The sequence below is a fragment of the Podarcis liolepis genome, assembly GCF_965112155.1.
Source record: "Podarcis liolepis genome assembly, chromosome: 1".
Lineage (NCBI taxonomy): Eukaryota > Metazoa > Chordata > Lepidosauria > Squamata > Lacertidae > Podarcis > Podarcis liolepis.
Genome location: NC_139554.1, coordinates 41,938,268 through 41,961,480, shown reverse-complemented (window position 1 = coordinate 41,961,480; position 23,213 = coordinate 41,938,268). Strand labels below are relative to the sequence as shown.

Here is a 23,213-nt window from a genome sequence, read left to right as displayed (position 1 = left end):
GTTTTGCTCTCAACCAATCAGGTATGCAAATAGAATATGCAAATACAAAGCAGAAGACCTTGGATAATTATTTGCACCATTGGAATCATATCTGCAAAATTGCAATATCTGTAGGGAAAGGTATCGGGTTGTATCCAATGAAGTTTTTCCTCAGAGTTGATGCATTACAATGAATTGACCTCAGTCACACTCATTAATTTTAGTGGTTTACTCTGAATATGACAAACATTGGATGCAACTCATTAACTGCACACACCCAAAGGTTTATAAGACCAGCATATTTACATATTTGAGCAGAACCCGCAGAAAGAACGAGAAGAATTTTCATCTCAGATGTGCATTTTTCAACAGTTTTGTGGCTATGAACTTACATGCCATTGTGAGGACAAAAAAATGTTGGATTCCATGAGTATAAAAGCATAGCATGCTATAAATAGCTGAACTGGTAGGGTAAGTTCTTGTTTAGGTAAGATTCCTGGGGGGTTGAGACAGATGACCCTTGCGGTCCCTTTCAACTCTACAATTCTACGATTCCATGATTCTATCTCCTTTGAATTCCAAGAGCAATTTTCCTGATCCAGCAAAATAGATCTGCACACCAAAGCAGTGTTATCTGTGTGTAGCTGATGTGGCTACACATCTGGATGTTCAGCCATGTTGGAGTTGTTGGCTGTCTTTGGAAGTGTCAGGGGATGCACATCTGTATCTATATACCTTTTGTTATGTGTGGTAAGCTATAAGTGACCAGAAGTAAACTGGGCCACTTTCTTTTATTTGCCTCTTTTTTTTCTTTTTTCTTTTAAAAAACCCCAACTTCAAACATTAAGACCTCTTTTATTTCGTTTTTCAAAATACAAAACATGCTATATATAGTATATATACTAAATACGGATATATAGAATACTAGATTATAAAATATATTATTTCTACATATATATTCCCCTATACATACTATACATGAAGTAATATAATCATAATTCTATCAATAAATACTCTACAGCATAATATAAACCTAATTTTTTCAGATCCGAATTCTCCCTTAATGTGCTATATCACCGAGTACCAATTACCTAGGGTTTCTTCATATTTTTCCTCTTAGGACCTTAACATCATATTTAATGTAACAAAATCTAAACTTTTCCCATGCCTATCTAACTAGCTCAGTTTCCAGAATGTGGCAAACAAAATTCTAGCTAGGGTATGTATATAATAACACCTACTTCTAAAAAGCCACAGGAATACAATTTTAATTTTAATGTAATTTGGTAAACCTGCTTAAGGATTCAAAGCTAAATCTATCCAAAATAAAATCTGCAATGGCTACAGCTGCCAATGAGCAGGAAGATGGGTGTTGTAGTTCAGCAACATTTAGATTGGCACAGGTTAGCCTCCCTTGCTTTAGAAGATCATTTTTTTTACCATTCTGCATTTCCACTACAGGTGAGAAAAGTCACCCTGAATTGGTGAAAAATTTAAAGAGAAAGGTCTCCATTAGCAGTTAGTGAATTATACAAGATTACAAATGCCAAGGTGTCTCCTTCCTTCCTCCCACCCACATCATACCTGGGGGGAAAATAATCCCTACTATTCTGTAAAATAAGTACAGTATACATCTAAGTATAGATAGGTAAACCATTCCTTACTAATGCAGTGATCAAACTTCTTAAACACTTCACAGATCAAAACCTGTCATAACAAGAAGAAACTTATGTGTCCAGGGCAGTCTCCTGTATACAGTATCATGAACGTTGGTTATTAGATGCTGCACCGTCTAATTCAGTCAGAAAACTAATATGAGTTGTCTGGCAAGCTGAAATGCTTATGCAGATGAAACAACTGGAGGCTGTTTCACTTCCACGCTGTGTCTGTTCCATGGTTTACTTTGCAAATAGACCCTTTCTTTTCCATAAACGTGGCCACTGTTTGCAAAAAGCACAACACTGATCATCATTTTTCAAGCCCTTGCATTCTGCTCTAGAGTATTTTGTGCATGCTGAGCCACTGGGCGAGATTCTGCTTGTTTTCCTTGACCGGTAGGTTTGTCACAAGAACAAACATCTCTTTGCCACGTTTGAAAAAAACATATCTGAGCGGCACAATCTTAAAGCAAGAGCGGGGGGAATATTACATAAGCATTACTTACGGCACACAGATATTCTTCCTCAAGTTTCAAATAGATCTACAGATTCTAAGGGATCTTAAGAATTTTTTCTACATGTTACTGATAACAAACTTGCAATAAAATATGTAAATGCTTTATTAATACAGTGCTCTTTCCCTCTTTGTTTTGCCCCAGGCAGTTTTCTATCTAGAAAATGCATACAACTTCAGAATATGACCACTGATTTCACCATTGCCTCCCTTATCTTCATTTTTTTAGGAGTTTTAATAGATTTGCCCTGACTGAATAAAGTGTAAGAACTCAATCCTGTAAATCTTTCCTTTCATCATCATCTGATGCTACAAACTACCTGGCTGCCTCATTCAGTTGAGATTGATCTATCTGCAGTCTCAATGTTTGAGAATCCAACCGTCTTTATGGTTTTGCTAAGTGAAGACAACATTCTAGAGAAAACTTACTTCTGAATTCATATCCTTCACTAGAGATAGTTTCTAGACTTGATGAAGTAATCTCTTTCTACCTCCAGGAAAGGTAAAACCCCTGGATCAGGGGTTGGCAACCCACGGCTCCGGAGCTGCATGTGGCTCTTTTACACCTTTGCCGCGGCTCCGGGGGGATACTAGCGAGGGGAGGAGGCGCATTTTGCGCCCCGACACTCCCCACTGTGGCAGGCGCTGTACTGGCTGTGACGTCGCATGGGGGCGGTGCGTGCGTGCGTTAGTCACGCACCGTCCCAACGTCACCTTCCTGCCCGCTACATTGTAAGGGGCATGTACACTGGTCACTGCATTGAAAGGGGGCATGTACGGTGGTCACTGTTTTGAAGGGGAGTGAAGAACACACACACACACAAAGGTAACTTGTTAATTTAACATTTATTTCTATGAGGAGGAGTAATTCTGAGGGGTCAAACAAAGAAATAATAAAAAAGTGACAAAAAAGTTATTTTTATAATGACGAATTTTGCGGCTCCCAGTTTTTTTTCCTTCGGAAACGGGTCCAAGTGGCTCTTTTTGTCTTAAAGGTTGCAGACCCCTGCCCTGGATGATTAAGTCCAGTCAAAGGCGACTATGGAGTTGTGGCGCTCATCTCGCTTCAGGCTGAGTGAGCCAGCATTTGTCCACAGACAGCTTTCTGGGTCATGTGGCCAGCATGTCTAAACCGCTTCTGGTGTAATGGAACACTATGACGGAAGCCAGAGCGCATGGAAATGCCATTTACCTTCACACCGCAGTGGTACCTATTTATCTACTTGCACTGGTGTGCTTTCGAACTGCTAGGTTGGCAGGAGCAACGGAAGCTCACCCCGTTATTGGGATTCGAACTTCTTACCTTCCTGTTGGCAAGCCCAAGAGGCTCGGTGGTTTAGACCACAGCGCCACCCGCGTCCTAATAATATTGCATACTTAGCACAGTTAAATGAAAATAATTGCCAATATTTGGTCCCTAGTTGACCAGATTGCCATGTTCACAGCCCCCAAGCTGCAAGCATCACCAGACCTCACTGATACTGAACTCCCTTTATCCTCTTCTTAGAATCAAGTCAACTTCTTTGTCAAAAGTAATGCCAATGTTTGAGCTGCTCAGAATCACAGCAAGTCTAGGCGTCCGGAGATGTCATGTCCACTGTGACTGCAATTAGTTTACTAGTTCTGCCTTGAGGAGTTCTATGGCTTCGAAGCTAGGCAGCTGGGTGGAAAGGGGGCCTGCAGAAATCTTATTACAGAGGTGGGGGAACTTTTCTTACCACCCTACCTCTGGCATGCCAAATTTGACAGGTGGGCAGGACCGACATATTGTCAGCAACCGCTGCAGGTGAGGTGACTGCTCTACTTCTAGAGGCTTTCTGTGCTATAGGAAACGGACACATATGGGGAGCTTCCATCGTGTACAGTAGGCTTGCCCTGTATAAATTAACCCTCCACTGGGTGGTGAGTGGTAGGACACAAGCGATGGGAACATAATTTTTTGTTGTGGTGGTCGGGAGAACTAGGAATGGCTCTCCCATTTAGTTTAGTTCACATTTAAAGATGGACCCTACCTAACCAGCACTTTCCAGAACAGTGGAAGAACCAAAACACAGCCATCGTTTGAAGCTCCTTAGAATTTTGCAATTCTAAATCATGTGTTCCAAAACTCACAGACTGAGGGGAAGTGTCCATAAAAATGCTCATATTTGTGAAAATAGTCTACAGAATCGCATTATTTTAGAGAAATTTGCTGTGCCAAGGTGTGTTTATTACATATCTCACAAATGGATGTGGAAATGTAGAGAACTGAATTGAAGATTAGAAAAATTAGAAGCAGAGAAACCAAAATGGACAGCTTCATTTATTCCTAGCAGAAACACAATGGAAGGTGTGTGTCTGCTCTCTCCCTCATACAATACTAATCTGAGGAGAACTCCTGCCTAGGGCTACCATCTGATCTTCTGCGGGGGTGGGACCAAACCATTACTTTCCACACGTAACAAGTCGTGACTATTTACATGCCCTCTTGAATTCACTTCCAATATATAGTTTTTCTGTTCTCTTTGTTTTTCCTTCCATTAGGCTTCCTCAGCCCCCACCTCTCCTCCAACTATTCCATTAAGGGCTTGTACTCATTCCACTATAAATTCTTCAGCAATGTTTTCCCCCCGTTCTCTAGTTAATATTCTTATCCAGGGCCTCTAGATAACAATATTCTTAATGCAGTCATTAGTTTTATACTGAGCATCTCGATGTGGGCCAAAAGATGAGGCTTCCAGCCTATTATACTGTTTGCCACTGCAATACAGAGAGACAAAAACGAAGAAGAAAATTAATATTCCCAAGATATCAAAGCAATGACGTACACACCACATTAATATTGAAACGCTGTTCTTGTGTTAGTTAAAATTGTGTTCAGTGGAAGAACCCACACAGTATTAACAGGAGCAAGACTTTCAGAGGCAAGACTTTACTCCCCCTTTGTCTGTCAGGGTGAGCTTAAAATAAAGTCTTTAAAATTTTATTATTTTGAAATTGAAAATGCCAGGTAAAGTCATTACTTGTTTAGAACATTTCTATGCCTCCCTTCAACAAAGCCTCTCAGGGCGACATACTGGAAGATAATAGAAGCCAGTAAATAGATAAAACACTACAGGAAGCAAAGAAAACAAACCTATATAATTCAGCAAAGCAGAATATTAACATAAAGCTAATTTCTATTCCCTGGTGAAATGTCTGGGCAAATAAATAATGTATTTGCCTGACACTGAAACGACATCAAGGTTGGTGCAAGGTGAGCATCTCTAAGGAGGGCATTCCATAAGCTGGATGGTAGGATGGAAAAGGCTGTCTCCCTCCTGTGTCAGGGGTCGGCAGGAGACACAGAGGAGAGCTTTCGGTGATAATAGTAGAGAGGTGTGGGCAGCCCACTGACAAAATTCAGAAAAAATGAAACATAAAGAGCAAGCAGACAATTAAACAAACCCAAGTATATAATACATATTAATAAAGCAATCTGTTGATAGATAGAACTAACATATTAATCATAGCTGACAAAATGAAAAGCTAAATTCCCGTGGAAGGTATATTTAGATTTAGCAGGAGTGAATACATTAGCATTCACTGCTGGCAAACGTGAAAAACCCAAGAAACAAGGAAGGAATTAAGAGTTGTTTAGGGCTTTGGTGGCTTGTGCATGACAACCAGCTTTTTGCAGAATCGTAATATCCCTCCGTTTCTCCATCCACTGCTTCAAGGAAGAGGTAATTTCTAGTTATTTCAAAAAGAAATGTTTACTACCAACTGTAAATTAACCAAGAGCTGTTTATAAGAGGTTAAAGCGGACTCTGAATAAATTAAATTTACCACTGCCTTTATTGGATCTTTCTCAAACTGGGCAGCAGAGTATAAATCCACAATGATGTTAAATTTCTAGACATTCGGGGAGATTATGGGGCACACCACACTGGGCATTAAAGCAATTCCAACGTATCACAACCTTTCCAACATAGCGTGCTACGCTATTTGTGTAATATCCAATGTCACTTGAGTGGGGTTCCATCACGTGACAGGACTTCACTCTTCCTTTCTCGTGTGGCCCCTATGCGTCTTCCAAATCTGCTTCACAGCATCCTTCCAATCCTCAAGAGCAAATTTGGAGGCATGGTGGGGGCTGTGGGGAGGAGGACTTATCCCTTTCACAAATGGCGTCCATCTTTCTGGTGGGTGGACATAGCTGGATTCCACCCTTTGTTTATTGGGTACAAGAAACAAAGAATATGTATATAATACCAATAATAAAACATTTTCCACTTTACATTTGGTATTTGACTTCTCCCCACCCTTCCATGGTTTCCTCATATTATCTATTGCTGCTGCATATTATAGTTATTCTATACATTCTTTCCGCCACATTATTCTTAGTATACCTTTTACTGCTATACTTCAAAGCTGATTGCATTTTAACATATTTACATTTTAAAAAATAATAATCTACAAACAATTTCCAATCCTCCTTGAAAGCTGTCTCATTTTGCTCTCTAATTTTACTAGTTAAGCTTGCCAATTCAACATATCCCATCCATTTCATCTGCCATTCCTCTTTCGTAGCTACTGCGTCAGTTTACCATATCTTCTGGCTAATTCACAATGATTTGCTTAAATCAATCAACCAGCAACCCAACAAAGAGGGAAGTGCCTCTGGAAGTCTTGCTCCCATTAACCCCACTTTGGTTCTTCCACTGAACTCCAAATTCAACTAATGGAGAGGAATTATAGGTAGTATCAATGCAATGTGGACCGCATCTGCCTTACAGCAGACATTGTGGCAAAATGTCAAAAACATTAATTTCCTTCTGCTTCCTATTAATTTACTTTCCAGTCATATTTATCAAACACTTCTTCTAGATTCATTTTCGAAGCCCAGGATTATGAGGGAAACATCCTCCCTCAAATAGCAACTTAAAGCTTCAGGAGCTGGATTCAGTGTAGTATTTTACATTACAAAGGGCAGCATATAAGCTAAGGGTGCAATTGGATACAACCCATAACATGCTTAAAATTAAGGGCAGAAAAACTGGTCTTAACAGGTTGTTCCTTTTAAAGCTAAATGTTGATAAGGCTAAACCAGGTGAATTAACTTGGAATAAACTACCAAATTGGCCCGAATATAAGCCACACTTGAATATAAGCCGCACCTTTAAAATTGGGGGGGGGGGGAGGGGAGGAAAAAAAGAAAAAATACCCGAATATAAGCTACTCACTTTCCTTGCTACTCCTGGCTGCATACTGGGGGGGGGGGGGCGTGCTGCGTTGCCAGCGGCCTTTCCCCTTCCTTGTACTCCCTTCCCAGCCTTGGGTGAGAGGACGGGACTGTGCGTGGGGCGGGCACCGCTTCACTACGCTCTTGGCGCTGTTTGCCCTGCGCTCCTTGCTGCATACCTTAAGGTTGCGAATATAAGCTGCACCTGTGGGTTAAACCACGGAGCCTAGGACTTGCCGATCAGAAGGTCGGCGGTTCGAATCCCTGTGACAGGGTGAGCTCCCGTTGCTTGGTCCCAGCTCCTGCCAACCTAGCAGTTCAAAAGCACCTCAAAGTGCAAGTAGATAAATAGGTACTGCTCCGGTGGGAAGGTAAACAGCGTTTCCGTGCGCTGCTCTGGTTCACCAGAAGCGGCTTAGTCCTGCTGGCCTCATGACCCTCTACGCCGGCTCCCTCGGCTAATAAAGCGAGATGAGCACCGCAACCCCAGAGTCGGTCACGACTGGACCTCATGGTCAAGGGTCCCTTTACCTTTACCTATATATAGTGGAGCCGGAAACAACAATACAAGTCTTGCCAAGATATTCATAGGAATAAAGCGATATGAGCACACTCTCCTGAGGTGAGAATTGAGTGCCCCTCACAACTATATAGAACAGAGGCGAATAACTGGTGTCTAATTGTTTCCAAGGAAAGAACATAAGAACAGCAGAGTGGATTGCAGCTGGTTTTTAATATCAGCAGAAGATTAGCATTAATTATTTCCAATTTACTCTAATTGGCCTCATATTTTGAAATGGCTTCAAAGTGTTCTAGCTCAAAAATGTCTTGAGTTAAAGCAGAAACAGGCTTGATTTTGTATAAAAACAGTATTGCCAGCCAACATCAAAAGTTCATGCTCTGTGACGCCAGCAGGGCTCTTTAATTTAGCTTGCTTTACCAGAACAGACTACAGAGCCAGCAGGAGAGAGATAAGCTGCAACAAGTCCAGAAAGTTTACATCATATTTTGGTTTGCATCACTATCCAGCTGTATAGGATTCTGCATGAGCACTGGCAGATATGCAAGATCATCTTTGCTTCTAGGTTGCATGATTACCTTTGCAGGCAGACACTTGCTCCTTGTCGAGAATCCCCAGAGACTGATGAGCCCAGCAGGTCTGTTCTGATATAAGAGAGCCTTATTAAACCCATTTCATCAACTATTAGAACAGCACTCTGGCTGGTGGCAATTCTTGCCTGTCTCTGTGTGGAACAAGCAGCAATAAAAAATAATAAATGTGCTCATGAGTTGCAGAGAGCTCTCAGAGGTTTTCATGTCAGCTTGTTAGGAAACTACAAGTAGCTCCACTTACACAGATTGCAGTACGGCGATCCCCAACAGTGTGTGGGAGCCAAGTAATAGGAGCTTGCATGGTGTGCCTATAGGAACTGATGTTCTCAAATTCAATAAAACTGACTGGGAACAAAAATGCATGTAAGTGTAAAGTTGCCCAGAAAGTCCAGCATGGTTACATTTCATTTCAAAAGAGAGAAAATGGGGCATTAGTTAAATCAAGGGTGGGGAACCTCCGGCCTATGGGTGAGTCTTGGTCTGTCTTGAGGTCCAATTGTCCTTCAAGGCCACTTCTCACAAACCATGCCTACCCATCAATTAGCTAACATCACTGGGGGGAAATGTGCTGGCAAAGCAGACCCCTGCAGAGAGCAGAACTGGACCCTCCATTTATCAGCTGGTGAGCAGAGAGTTCAATCCTGCTCGGTGCTACTCAGCATGTTCCCTGCAGGAAACACGGTGGCAAAAGAGACCTCTCCCCACCCCACCCCCCATGGGTCATTTCTGAGAGCTGGATGGGACTACCCACCTATCAGTCACCTGACATCATCATGATGACAGAGGGTTGGCTTGCAGGGTGGTGGGAGCGAAAGATCAAAGAGGACAAAAAGCTTCCCCATTCCTAAAGTAAAAGGAAAGGCTAGAAGGATCAAACACATTGGGGGGGGGGTTACTTAAAACCACAATAATAGAAGTTCACCTAAAATTATGAAACATACCAAGAGAATGCAGGATGGTTAAGCAGCAGAATCAAGGAAGCTATAAAAGACTAGAAGGCTTCCTTTAAATAAGTGGAAGTCTTACCCAAATGAGGAGAGCAGAAAGGAGGAAAATATTATGGAAAAGCAAGTTTAAGCTGCTGTGAGAAAGAAGAATTTGAGGAGCAGGAGCAGATCATAAAAAAAGGATTGTGTTTAATATGGAACCAGATTGACAAATGTCCTGAAAATGATGGAATGGTCCATTGGCAGCCCAGAAGCTTCCTTTGGTCCCATCTGATCTAACTTTTCTGCAGCCCCCACACAAGGAGATGTCGGCCAGCCGAGAGATAAAGATGGATAGCAGAACTGACTTTAGCCCAGCACGTACTGCTCTTGGGCTACCTTTTTAGCCCTGAGGCTAAACTCCTAATACTGTCTTGCAGAGCAACAGGAAGTGGTCCAACCTCACAGCCTGCTACAGTGGAAAGAAAGAAGCTGCAGAGGTCTCTGGACCACCCTCCCATTTCATACAGGTCAGTAAGATGACCCACAAGGCATGCAACAATGCGCGCCAAGACAAAGCTTTTGACCTCACAAGCAGGTGGTTAGAAATGGAGCCTCACATGGTGCTCTGCGGCTTGCAAAGAACAGCTTCTTACCCTCCAGGCTGTTCCTCCTGAAATATTTAAGAGTATGCCATGTGAAGGATAGTGCTGGGAAGGAAGGCTGAGAGTGGTGCTATCTAGCCAAAATCAATGCTGCTCTTTGGGTTCTCTCCCAGCAGGCTGGTGATACTTGCAGCTCAGAGTGACAGCTCAAGTGGCTTCAGTGATATATCAGAACAACGTGGTGTAGTGGTTAGAGTCAGACTAGGACTCGGAAGACCAGGCTTCAAATTTCCACTTAACCATGAAATACACTGGGTGACCTTGGGTAAATCACCACCTCTAACCTACCTGACAGGGTTGTTGTTATGATAAAATGAGGAGCAGGAAAACCATGTGCATCATCTTGAGCTGCTTGGTGGAAAGGTGTGATATAAATGTAATAATAAATCCTTATTTAGTGTTGGGAAGGGTCTTCACCTTGGGGCTATACCTTGCTTGCCAATGCTCATGGGAGAGCAGCGATGTCAAGGGTAGGGCAGTGTTCTGTTGATAAGCAGCTTGGCTGAGAATAATCAAACCTCCCCCCAGCTTTCATCCCGAGGCTGAAGACACTGGTTCATGTTTAGAGATCCCTCACCTACAGTGGCTGCAGGCAGTCAGACATCCCCACCCCAATAACTCAATGCTGATTTTGGCTCCATGATGTAGTCAGTTTCGCTTGCCAGCAGCTCTGTCAATGAAGTGGCAGATTCAAGGGGGAATCACAGTTTAAATTATTAGTAGGGGTGGGGATGCTTGCCAGAGGAATACCAGTCTAGAATTCCCAGCCTATAAACATGTTAGTACATCCTAAACAGGAAGCATGCCTGCTCAGACCCTTTTAGCTTAATGGGCAATATACTGAAAGTCAGACGACGCCATCTTCTGGATGAAATATTATATATATTTTTATCAAAGAGCAATTACAGTATCACCCTGACGTGCATCATAGTCATAAATGCATGTTTTAACACGGGGTTGTTTCTTCTTTAATTTCTTTATTGAACCAGATCTAGTCTCACAAATATACAGTAACGGCAGCATGGAATGAGAGACTAGTGGATTTCAACCTCTGAATCTTTTCTCTCTCCCCACCTCAACCGCAGTGTGGTGTAATGGTTAGAATGTTGGACTAGGACCTGGGAGACCAGGGGTCAAATGCCCACTTCAGCCATGAAGCTCCTTGGGGGGTGATCTTGGGCCAATCACTATCTCTCAGCTTAATTTACACCACAGGGTTGTTGTGGGGGTTCATTGGAGAGAGAGAACCCGTCTTGTTCTCAGCAATAACGGCGCGCACGTGTAAGGAAATTAAAACTGTCCGATACAATGCAGCCCTGGATCTTTCTACTCAAGAGTAACCCTCGCTGAGCTCAATGGTATCTACTGCCAAATACTGCAGCATTTCAAGCATACACCACACGAACTACCTATTGCACCTGCAAGAATAAAGTAAACAAAAGAAACTGCTTGGTGTGCATTGGATTGCAGTCTTAAACGGAAGCAGCAGTTTTCGGCAAATAGCTAGGTACCCTGCTCCTGGCTGAAGATTATCCTCAAACTTAAAGGTAAGGGCTGCTAAAACATGCTTCGGCAGCACCTGTGAGCTATACGGGCGCGCCTGAGTGCAGGAGCCAGAATCGAGGACATCCAGGTTAGTTCATAATATGTAAGATCAGGCGCATCTCCAGGCTCCGCAGCCACGCGTTCTTCTAACGGTTTTAGAACGTCGCTAAAGGGCTTCAACGGGCATTTCCCAGGTACGCATGCTCAGCAGCACTCCGAGAAGGCGCAGGGCTCATTTCCGCCCTTAGTGTCTACCTTATTTCCGGGTTCTGCTCTTCGAATGGGTTGCCATAGCAATTGAGAAGCGTATCGTCTTCATGGCTGTCTGTTTACAGAGGCGTTTTGCTCGCTCCGCCCGCTGGAGCGCTCTGCAGAGAACCTGCACGGGGTGAGTTAATGCAGGGCGAAGTTTGCAGATTATGCCCTTGTTGTTGTTGTTGTTTATTATTACTTTGAGGGGGCAAGTTAACATTTCCCGACCAACATAATTTATATATATATATATACCCTGCCCTCCCCGGCCAGGGCCGGGCCCAGGGCGACCAACACAAACCACAACAAAACGCAATTAAAAAACCCCAAAACAGTTAACCAAAATACGGCCCAAAACACAGCCCAAAATACACCTTAAAATGCGGCCTCATTTTAGTGTGATTGGTCAGTCAGTTAAGTATTTCTATTGTTTTACTTGATTGGGGGGGGGGGGAGCTGGCCCGCCTTGGCTACGCCCATAATCACTGTACCAATTTGTGTATGAGATCATGCCATTAACTAACACCCCACTGTTTCCATATGGTCGTGGAACTATAGTGCTCTTTGGGTTCTCTTAATGAGATTTAGGGCAATGGGGAGAAGTGCACAAGCTCTGCCTGTCACTGTGCTGATCCCCCTCTATGAGTTGAAGGTTGAACATGTAAAGTCAGAATCCTTCTGTATGTGCAGAGACTTACTGTGCATTTTGGAACCATAACTTTCCAGAATATTAAAATGAACAACCTCCAAGAATACAAAAGGCTTTCTTGGGAAATGATACATAATGAATTGGGGGGAAAATGTTTAAAAGTACTTTCCCAAAACACCCAGAGTTCTTTCTGTTGTATGCAACAACTACATACATATGGCCTGTGTTTTGTTAGCCCCCAAATGGAAAATGAGCGAGGTCCCAACCAAAGAAGAGTGGCAATGTAAGTTGACAGAATATGTGCAGCTTGCAGATTTAACATATAGAATAAGAGAACAAGAAGAACATACGTTTAGAGAAGATTGGAAAACGTTTATTGAATATATGGGAAATAACTGTACAGCTGAATATGCTGGCAGCATTAGGATAAATTCAGCAGTGTAAGTAAGTTACGATGGATGTAATAATGGAATACTGAATAGTATAGTTTCTGTAAACTATGCAGGGATTTATGATATGTAAAATGAACCATGGAAAGAGAAGGAAAGTTACTGATATCTTATGGATCTAAAAATGAGTACTTTAAATTGTAAAACAGAAAATTTAATAAAAATTACATAAAAACAAAACAAAAGGCTTCCCACTTCATAAGTTTGCCCTCCTGCTCATGAAGGATGGCAAGAACAGTGACAGGAGGCAGAACTAGCCTGTGTATCCTTGCTGGCCTTCCTCATGTCTTTACCTAAGTCATATCAAGAATATCCAAAGAGGGGTGCTGTTTCCATCAAATATACGCTGTGTGGAAAATGTGGAAGACAATGGTAGGTTGATGAATATCAAATTAATACATGCCATATAATGTGCTCCCTTTATCTGCTTATTTCAGTTTTTAATGGATATTACAAGGGGAAGCCTGGATGACATTTCAAGGCCAGCATCTAGCTCAAGAATTAATCATGGGAGCAAAGTTTTAAGCACATCCTTAGAGATTTTAACACCAGCGCCAAGCCTGCCTAAGGTAACTATTATGTCCACTGTTTTTCTTGCTCTTTCTTCTACAGTGTTTTCAAGTTTTTGTGAGAGATGCTGTTAATGTTTATAATTATAGTGACATTAGTGAGGTACAGTCCTTGAAAAACCCATATTTGGTACAGTGGTACCTCGGGTTAAGTACTTACTTCGTTCTGGAGGTCCGTTCTTAACCTGAAACTGTTCTTAACCTGAAGCACCACTTTAGCTAATGGGGCCTCCTGCTGCCACCGTGCAGCTGGAGCACAATTTCTGTTCTCATCCTGAAGCAAAGTTCTTAACCCGAGGTACTATTTCTGGGTTAGAAGAGTCTGTAACCTGAAGCGTATGTAACCTGAAGCTTATGTAACCCGAGGTACCACTGTACTTATATTTTATGTTTTCATAATAAAGTGTATTTCGGGTTGGATCCATCCCTCAAATCCTCTTTCATGGTAGAGACTCTGATCCATTGGAGGATCCTGTTGGAGGAATGGGACAAGTGATTTTTGCCAATTCCTGTCCCCACCCCAGTCTCCAGTGCCACATCCCACACTGTTTTGGAGGGCCCCCCAACCACCTGGAGTAACTATTCAGGGGGAAGAAGGAATTGGCAAAAGTCCCCCCCTCCTCTGCCTGTGTATCCCATATTTGTTTCAAAATAGGCATCTGCACAAATGATTAGGTTCCACCCATGTTTTGAAACAATTCATTTATTAAATGAATTGTGTGTTTGTGTCATAGCTGTCAAGTGTCCCTTATTTGAAGGGGCAGTCCCTTATTCCAGCGCCATGTCCCGCTGCTGTCCCTTATTAATGGATGTCCCTTAAATGTTGTCCCTTAAATTTCAAAGGAAGCAGCTCCTCTCCTTCCCTCCATGCCGGCCAGGGAGGAGGGAGGCTCCAACTGTGTTGCTTGGCTGTGTTGCTCACCCAATAAGAAGTCTAAGAACGACTGGGGGGTGGAGCTTGCATGCCTTGTGTGTGGCTAGTTCAGGGGTCTGCAACCTTTAAGACAAAAAGAGCCACTTGGACCCGTTTCTGAAGGGGGGAAAAACTGGGAGGCGCAAAACCGGGTAGGTGACGTTGGGACGGTGCGTGACTAACGCACACACCGCCCCCATGCGATGTCACAGCCAGTACAGCGCCTGCCACAGTGGGGAGTGTCGGGGCGCACAATGCGCCTCCTCCCCTCGCTAGTATCCGCCCCGGAGCCGTGGCAAAAGTGTAAAAGAGCCACATGCGGCTCCGGAGCCGCGGGTTGCAGACCCCTGGGCTAGTTAATGCAAGCTGAGGGTTTTTTTGAATGCTGGACGCCATTTTGTTGCACATGCTGCTGCAAACTTTGCAGTGCAAAGCCAGGCCGGGGAGCCATCTTAAGTTGAGGCTGCATAGGCCTTGTGGTGCATGTGATTCAGATTCTATTCAGTTGAACCTCTGGTTACAAAGTTGGTTGGACAGTGTTCTCGAAGCTACCAGCATGAGTTTGACCAGACTGCAGGAGGACAGGAGGACTGGAGTGCCTGGAACAGGTGAGGCTGCAGGTCCCTTATTTTCAAATCTGTAAGTTGACAGCTATGGTGTGTGTGTGTGTGTGTGTGTGTGTGTGTGTGTATATAAATCATACTTTGAAGGAGGGACATGCGTCTTGATACTCTTCTAGTTTTTTGCTCTCATTCACTACCTGTCCTCCCCTCCCCCCTTTCTTTCTCTTTCTTTTTGCTTTGTTTTAAACAACCTAGGAAATAAGGCCATAAACATTTTGCTAGACTGCCTGTGCACTGTGATATGTGGCATAAAATAAAGAGAGAGCCAACTGCTGTAAAGCTTATTTGTTTGGTCACTTGGAAGTGATTCTTTGCACAGGCAACTAAAAAAGTGACTATTCCCAAGACTTAAAAAAAAAAAGAATACAGTAGTTTATAAATATTTGTAATGTATTATCAGATCTTTAGATTTCATCTGAAATTACATTAAATAGGAAATTTTATCTATGGTTCCAAATGATAATAAGGAGAAATTGTGACCAATGTGCTTGTAGCAAATTTCTATTTCTGCAATCATTTCTAGGTTGCTTTTTATAATGATCACAAAGAACATGAGTCAAAAGAAAATTATGATGAAAATAGAGAGGAATATGGAACCAAAAAAATGAGAACCTCGGAAGTCATATCTGAAGAAAAAATGAATAGTAGTTTCCAGCTGATAATACAGAGTACAAATCAGGTAAAAGGTATGAAATTTAGTATACGTACAGTGCTTGTTTACATACAAGTAAGTTCAATGGCATTTGTTCTTTTATTTATTTCATAAAATTTATATACTGCATGGTTGTAAAAAAGAAAAGAAAAAGCCACCCTCAAAGCAGTTTAGAAAAAGGTGTTCTGTGGGACCTATTCCTTAGTGTGTGTTAGGGTTGCCACCTTGGTTTTCTATGGGAAAACTGAATATTAAAGTTACAGAACTATATAAATATTCTTCTCTTAGCTTTTTAGAAACTCAGTTGAGAAATTCTCTGAATGTAGATAAAAAAGAAGGGTTAAATATATTTGAGAGCAGAATTTTGCACTTTGACCTGCTTCTGCTGCTTCAAGTATGACTCAAGTATTGTACAAATTAATCAAATCACAAGAGGAAGACATATTATTTGCACAATGAATCTGCACCCAGAATAACCTCCCCTTTTCTTGCTCTTCTATTTCAAACCCTCAGTATGCTTTTAGACTTGGGGCCAATTCACACAATCAAATAAACTGTTATTAATTAAGTGATAAAGTCCTGTCCTTGAAAAGTCACTTGAGCTTAATGGATACTGCACATGATAAAAGATTTTCACAAAAGTTTATCTAAGTTAATGTAATAGTTGGTCCCCTGGGGTGGGGGAAACAGGAAGTTTTGCTGAGAATGTGCTCAGCTATTAAATGAGTCTATGAAACCTAGATCCAATCAGAACTAGAGCAGTACATAAGGGAGGATGTGTGATGAAATCTTGCAGCTTCAAATATAATAGAAAGGGGGATGATATAAAAAGGAAGGTGAACAGGAAGGGAGAAATAGCAGGCTGGGTGAACAATGACTGCTGGATGACAGCCCCCCCCCAATTATTTCATAGAATCATAGAGTTGGAAGGGATCCCCAAGGGTTATCTAGTCCAACCCCCTGCAGTGCAGGAATATCAACTAAAGTATCCATTCCACATGGCCATCCAACCTCTGCTTAAAAACCTCCAAGGAAGGAGAGTCCACAACCCCCTGAGAAAGCCCATTCCACTGTTGAACAGCTCTTACTGTCAGAAAATTCTTCCAGATGTTTAGTTGGAATCTCCTTTCGTGTAAAATATTTGTCTTATAGCATGAGCCCCTGGGATTAGATCCCTATTTTATATTAAATTTTGTCGCAAATATCAGTGAAATGCAAAATTCTGGGCAAAAGTGCAGTGAATGTTGGAACTGATTGAGACATACAGTCACTGGTTTTGTGCACACTCCCCCAGATTGCACCCTCTGTGTAGAGGGGGTGATCCTAAGGGATGGAGGGTGTAGAGGGTTTTCCTGTCCTGCCTAGCACTCCCTTCTGCCTGATGCACAGCCCCCTAACAGCAATAGATCACTCTGGGCCAGCCAACCTGACCTGTAGCTATCTTTGGCTGTCTGAACCTGACTCATCCAATACCTGAGTCCAGTTTGGCTTTGGACTCTGCCAGATCTGGTACGCAGCCCTAGCTTGAATAGTTTCTGTAATGGAATAATTTAATAATAATTTGTGCACCAAGCTCCAGAAGGTTTGGTGGTCAAACTAATGCAGCTTCTTCACTGGAAATGTATTGCTTGTTTCCTAACATGATTGTGCAGTAGGCCGTTAATTGCTGCATCACAGACAGAAATGAAATAAATGATTATGTCATCACCATAGTATATTCATGCCGGAGAAGCTTTGCCTGTTAAATTTCTGAGTGTCCAGCGCCCATTTAGATAACATGTTGTGCCAGAAAAGGGTGGTAACACCACTCTCCTGTGAGCTGCAAAATATATTAATATAATATGGTGAGGTAGTTAACAATCAGTATGTAAGTAGTACTGTTAAAAATTGTTTAAAGCTACACAGATATTTGACAGAACTTTCTCTTCCATATACTTGTGTACTGTTCCAAGTTGTTTCTTAGTTTGTAGTAATGATGATTTCACTGTTGGTTCAAATCTAAAGGTGCTGCTAATTTCACGCATGGCTTCTGTTTTTCAGAATATTCCTCAAGCTCAGCAGATTCTGAAGATGACTGGGCTGAAAACAGATGGTCTTGTAGCAGCAATGCTCCTCAGAATGAACTAGCTAGATTAGCAAAAGGTATTCCCAAAGTTTTGCCTGCAGTTGAACCTGGAGAAGACATGCTGTTGTGCATGACATTGTTTATCCAGCCTCACAAATAAGTAGATAGTGAATAAAGAGAACTTGGGGTGACTTTATTTCCAGATCAAGCAAATAGTAATTCTGCGGAATTTGTGGTTGGAACACAACTACCTTCATCCCTGTCCATTGGCCACATTGGCCAGGGCTGATGGGAGTTGGGAGTCCAACAAGATCTGGAAGGCCACAGGTTCCCCACCCCCTATTGTAATGATTTATTTTTGTAGAACAAAATCTAATGTTGCCAACTTTGTCAGCCTCTGCTGCTATGCTTTCAGAAACCGGATGCACATGAATTTAGAAAGTGAATGGAGATACAGTGTTGGGGAGAAAGTATAAAATTTCTTCTTGTCAAACTGCTGTGAGAGGCAGAGGATCAAGGCTAGCAAAAGTGTTAGCAACCCTGCTAGAGACTAAAGCCTAGATTTTAGTTCTGTTCAGCATTTGTTGTCATAGTTCAAGGGTAGGCAAACTAAGGCCTGTTGCTGTGTTTTCACTGTTCTAAATAAGGATAGGGAGAATTTTGGGTTGCTCCCCAATTTGTAGCAACAGACTATGCCTGACTCAGAATGTATACATACAGATTAGATCGATCTCAGGTTTTCAAACCTTTCTGAGTGTGATTTGCTAGTCCTTTTTTAAAAAATGAGATGGTCTAATGGTTCTTTTTTCTTTAAAAACAAAACAAAAGTTTAACAGCAGCTTAGAAAATCTGGTCCTTAATGAAGAAATAGAAGGAAAATTCTATCTCACATGAGAAACTTATTGGATACAAACTCCAACTCCTTTTAGCATATACAAATGCTAATAAATTTGTAACTACGATTGAAAGTCAGGAAACCAGTGGCTGCTAAACAAAGGATTAACACCTGAACTGCTGCAAAAAGCAAGAAGAAATAAGAACTTTGTATGCTTATACCCAGTGCATGGGAAGCCATCTTAAATTGTTTAATTCGGTTTATGAATGATTGGCTATCTGTGGTTTTTTAATTGGATTGTACTTTGGTTTGAGATAATGTGGCTATTATTGGATTAGTATTAAAATTAATAAAAATTATTGTAAAAAAAGAAAATGTGGTACTTAAAGCACTTGTTCAAAACTTTTGAATTAAAAGCCCCTAGAAGTGGCAGTATATTACAGGTGAATTGTATGGAGAAAAAGATACCACCCTCCATCTAACTATGGGGCAGATATCTTTTTTCTGCCCTTTTACCAGAGATCTCTGCTTTTAATATGCAGTTTGAAATGCTACTTGAAGTGCAGTTTATAAGAATTATTGTTAATATGTTTAATTTTTAAGTGACAGTCAGTTCTGCATACCCGCAAGACTCCAAGGAGAAAGATGTAGATCCTCGAATCCTGAAAGCTATAAAGAAGATGGAAAGGTTGGACCAGATATTGGCCAACAAACAATCTCAAGAAAGGGCAATTAAAAAACAAGGCAGGGAAATGAGAACTAAACTGTGGGAAGATTTTCAGGTTAGAAATAATTGTAATAATTTTGATATATGCACTTTGAAACAACTTTGTTAATATATTCAGAATTGTTTATCTGAGTGTTTATAGTTTAATTTTTAATTTAATTTAATGTAATTGTTGCATTACATTACATCTAATCATGTAAACAAATATCTATCACAAAGCAGCCATGTTAAACAGTTTAAAGATGAAAATGAATAAAAACTGTTACAAAAAAATATTTCAGGTTAGAAACGTACAATTTAAGTTCAAAATTCTTCTGTGAGCAAACATTTACGTAAACTAGCATGATTTAAAACGATGCATATCACTCAAATTTAAATTACTCAATGTCTTAAGAAAATCAGATGTTGAGCTTATATGGGAGAACTGTTCAAGTCTCTATTGATCTTATGACAAGTGCTACCCTGATGCAGTATTCACAAAAGCATGTGCTACTCCAGGGGTAGGCAACCTAAGGCCCGGGGGCCGGATGTGGCCCAATCGCCTTCTCAATCCAGCCTGCAGGTGGTCCAGGAATCAGCATGTTTTTACATGAGTAGAATGTGTCCTTTTATTTAAAATGCATCTCTGGGTTATTTGTGGGGCATAGGAATTCATTCATTATCCCCCCCAAAAAAGAATATAGTCCGGCCCACCACATAGTCTGAGGGATGGTGGGCTGAAAATCGGCCCACGGCTGAAAAAGGTTGCTGACACCTGTGCTACTCGGTACTTAGTCATACCTTTAAAACAGCGTTACTAACATGCATTTTGGAGATCAGTGGTGGCCAGGGTTACCAGGTAGAGCTGCAGAGCCACCCTCTCAACCCTGGTGTCACTGCAGCTGGATGGGGCAGGTCGGGGGTGAGGTCAGGGCTGCGCAGATGCACTGACATGAGCATTCAGTTTGACTTAGCCAGTGCATCTGCACAGCCCTAACCCCCCGTCCCATCCCTGCTCTGCCCCAGCCCCACCTCAGGGTCATCTGCAGAGATGAGAGTGTTGGGAGGCTGGCTATTCCTCGCTATACTGTCACTGTCATATGCAAGAAAGTTGGCACAGCTGTGGGATCTTCTGGTCTACCTTTTCTCTGGCATGCAGTATTATATAAATATATATTTACTTATTGTTCACATACAGTCTATGACATCTCGAAGTTCTTCCGTGGTTACCGAAGAAGCAGAAAACACCAGGAGATTTTTAGCTTTGACCACACCGTTACCGGAAATGCCTGGTAAGTGTCAAATCAGATAATAATAATAATAATAATAATAATAATAATAATAATAAATTTATTATTTATACCCTGCCCATCTGGCTGAGTTTCCCCAGCCACTGTGGGCGGCTTCCAATCAAGTGTTAAAAACAGTACAGCATTAATGTTAACCATGTTGTTCTCCACTTTAATAGTGTCACTATTGTTTAGGCAACGTATGTAGATAATAATTAGGCAGGCCTTGCCTGCAGGCTTCTAGCTTAACAAATCCACATGTGACATACTTGCATGTAAACTTTTTGAATTACATTTAAGACCTCATGTGTGGTGCTTTAAATTGGTGCAAACCCACTAAGTTACCATCAGGTGGCAGTATTTGACAATGGAACATGCTTGCTGAATCTTTCATTATTATTTTTTTTAAAGTAAGGAGAGATGGTTTGCCCAGGTGCTAAAACCGAAGAACTCCACCCCCCTTTTTTTACTTTACAAAGGTACCTTTTGCTGTAGCAAAAGGTCATGTTTCTCATTGATACTGGCCAACAGAACTATGCATAGTTTAAATAGTTTAGGATCCTCCTTGCCCAAGGCATTTGTACTGCATATCTACAGTCAGGCCCATTCTGTCTGAATTTTGCTAAATAGCTTAATTTACTTGAAAATAAAGGTTGGAATGTAATACACTAATTAGCTCTCGAAGAGGTTAGCGTTTAATCAGTCTTGGCACTATGAAAGGTGAGCTTCTGAAATTAATTTTGCAGTTGACTGTCCACTAGGCAAAGGGACTATAGGGAAATGCAGAAAGTACAGAGGCAGTGATAATTTCCCAATTAACAGTGGTAACTCAAAACAGTAGTCTTTAAGATGCCACATGACTTTGTTATTTTTGCTGCAACAGACTAACATGGCAATCAAATATATTTCAGTCTTTCTGAAATATCCTGAGCATCTGCAGTGCCTGAATAAGAGACTGTATTGTGTAATCTACTTGACTAAAAGGCACTCTATCTACTCAAGCTGGCTTGTATTATTCATGTCATTGTCTGTCTTGTGGTTCTTGCTCTGCGTGTTCTGTAGAGTTGCCAGAGAAGGGCTGTTATTTCAACACGTTTACATTATAGTTTCTGGCTGATTCTTGGCTGACGTTTGAGAGCTTTATGAGCACTAGCTAGTTTCAGACAATGAAAAGATAAATTTCTTCACCGAACTGTTCTGACAGCATTTGTGGGCAAATAATCAAACTGGCTCTGTGCAAAGTGCATGAGATAGTGAAATGGTTGTGTTGCTGCTGCTCCATTTATTCAGCTGGTCCCCTTAATACACATATACAGTGGTACCTTGGTTTAAGAACAGCTCAGTTTATGAACAACTTGGATTAAGAACGCTGCAAACCCAGAAGTAGGTGGTTTGGTTTGTTGAGTGTGTTTCATTTGTAAATTGAGTCCCCCGCAGCTAAGGGAAAGCACACCTTGGTTTAAGAACACTTTGGTTTAAGAACGGACTTCTGGAACGGATTAAGTTCGTAAACCAAGGTACCACTGTATTGTGCTACTGCTCAGCCTACTGTAAATGTAGGTGAGGATACCCATTTCACCAAATGCAAGTTTGTTCATGGGTCCATTCATGGGCGTAGCCAGGATTTTTGTTAGGGGGGCAGGCGTTTGTTGTGGGGGCAGGTATTTTGTTAGGAGGGGCAGAACCTCAGTTAGCAATGTACAGTACAACCTCGACTTACCACCGCCCCTACTTATAAACAATCCAACTCGCAACCACAGCAAACCTGGTAGTAAATACTGGGTTTGCCGTGATTCGCGCATGCGCAGAAGCGGCTTCTGCCGACTGCACATGCGCAGAAGTGGCTGCACCGTCTGCACATGCACAGAACAGTGCTGCCATTGAATGTGCATGCACAGAATGGCGCTTCTCCCAGCGACCCGGGTCGACTCACGAACAGACCTCCGGAACAGATTCCGTATGTGAGTAGAGGTTCCACTGTATTTTTATTGATTGGGAGGGGCAGCTGCCTTTCCCTGCCCCCCCCTTAGCTATGCCATTCTTGACACATCCATTGCATTGTGTGACTTGACTCTTTATCCTATGCCAATTGGGTAAAGGAATTAGTCCTTGTATCCCTTTGTACTTGCAATGTATTTATATTTTTTCCACTGAATTTCTCTGTCTCCTTTTAAAAGAATTAGACTAAAAATTGTCTTGTCTCTTATTCATTGCTACTCAGTTTTGTGAAAATGTAATTTTACGTGCCACAGGAATAACCCAAAAGGTACCTTCTCACACTCCTGAATTAGCACTGCAACATTCCCTAACTAAAGCAGGCATATAGCACTAGTATGACCCTATGTGTCTGAACTGTTGGAAGTGGAAATACAGCCATTATGAGCATCTGGATAATATAACCATTGCTTGACTGTGCCGTTACTGTAAATATCTTTTAATCTATATGGCTCCCTTCCTTCAGTGAGCAGATGGGGTGTTAGGGCATTTCTATATGTACTAGATAACTATATCAGATCATAGCTGAAGGCTATTTACAGAAAGTAATGCATAGCTCACAGCACATGGCCAGCCTTTGAGAATGAGGAGTAGATAGAAGAAGTCATTTAAT

The 23,213-nt window shown here is 41.7% G+C and overlaps 1 protein-coding gene and 1 long non-coding RNA gene across 4 annotated transcripts in view; one reads left to right on the top strand and one right to left on the bottom strand.

The window, feature by feature from the left end:
• Positions 1-400: 400 nt before the first annotated feature.
• On the bottom strand, positions 401-11,767 carry LOC310710371. Of its 2 annotated transcripts, none has more exons than XR_014527992.1 (4): positions 11,659-11,767; positions 9,219-9,311; positions 7,337-7,559; positions 401-1,455 (listed from the first exon to the last, which is right to left on the bottom strand). It is a non-coding gene; the product is annotated as an uncharacterized lncRNA (long non-coding RNA). The 2 variants fall into 2 exon arrangements; XR_014527993.1 differs by having other exon boundaries at positions 7,356-7,559.
• Positions 11,768-11,852: 85 nt separating this feature from the next.
• Positions 11,853-23,213, top strand: part of FSIP1 (fibrous sheath interacting protein 1) — an 81,546-nt gene continuing 70,185 nt past the window's right edge. For both annotated transcript variants that reach the window (XM_083508015.1, XM_083508014.1), the window contains exons 1-6: positions 11,853-11,991; positions 13,391-13,522; positions 15,582-15,744; positions 17,751-17,852; positions 19,214-19,392; positions 20,515-20,608. In XM_083508015.1, the coding sequence (XP_083364141.1) occupies positions 13,397-13,522; positions 15,582-15,744; positions 17,751-17,852; positions 19,214-19,392; positions 20,515-20,608 (664 nt within the window). In that variant the 5' untranslated portion in view covers positions 11,853-11,991; positions 13,391-13,396. The remainder of the gene's footprint in view (positions 11,992-13,390; positions 13,523-15,581; positions 15,745-17,750; positions 17,853-19,213; positions 19,393-20,514; positions 20,609-23,213) is intronic.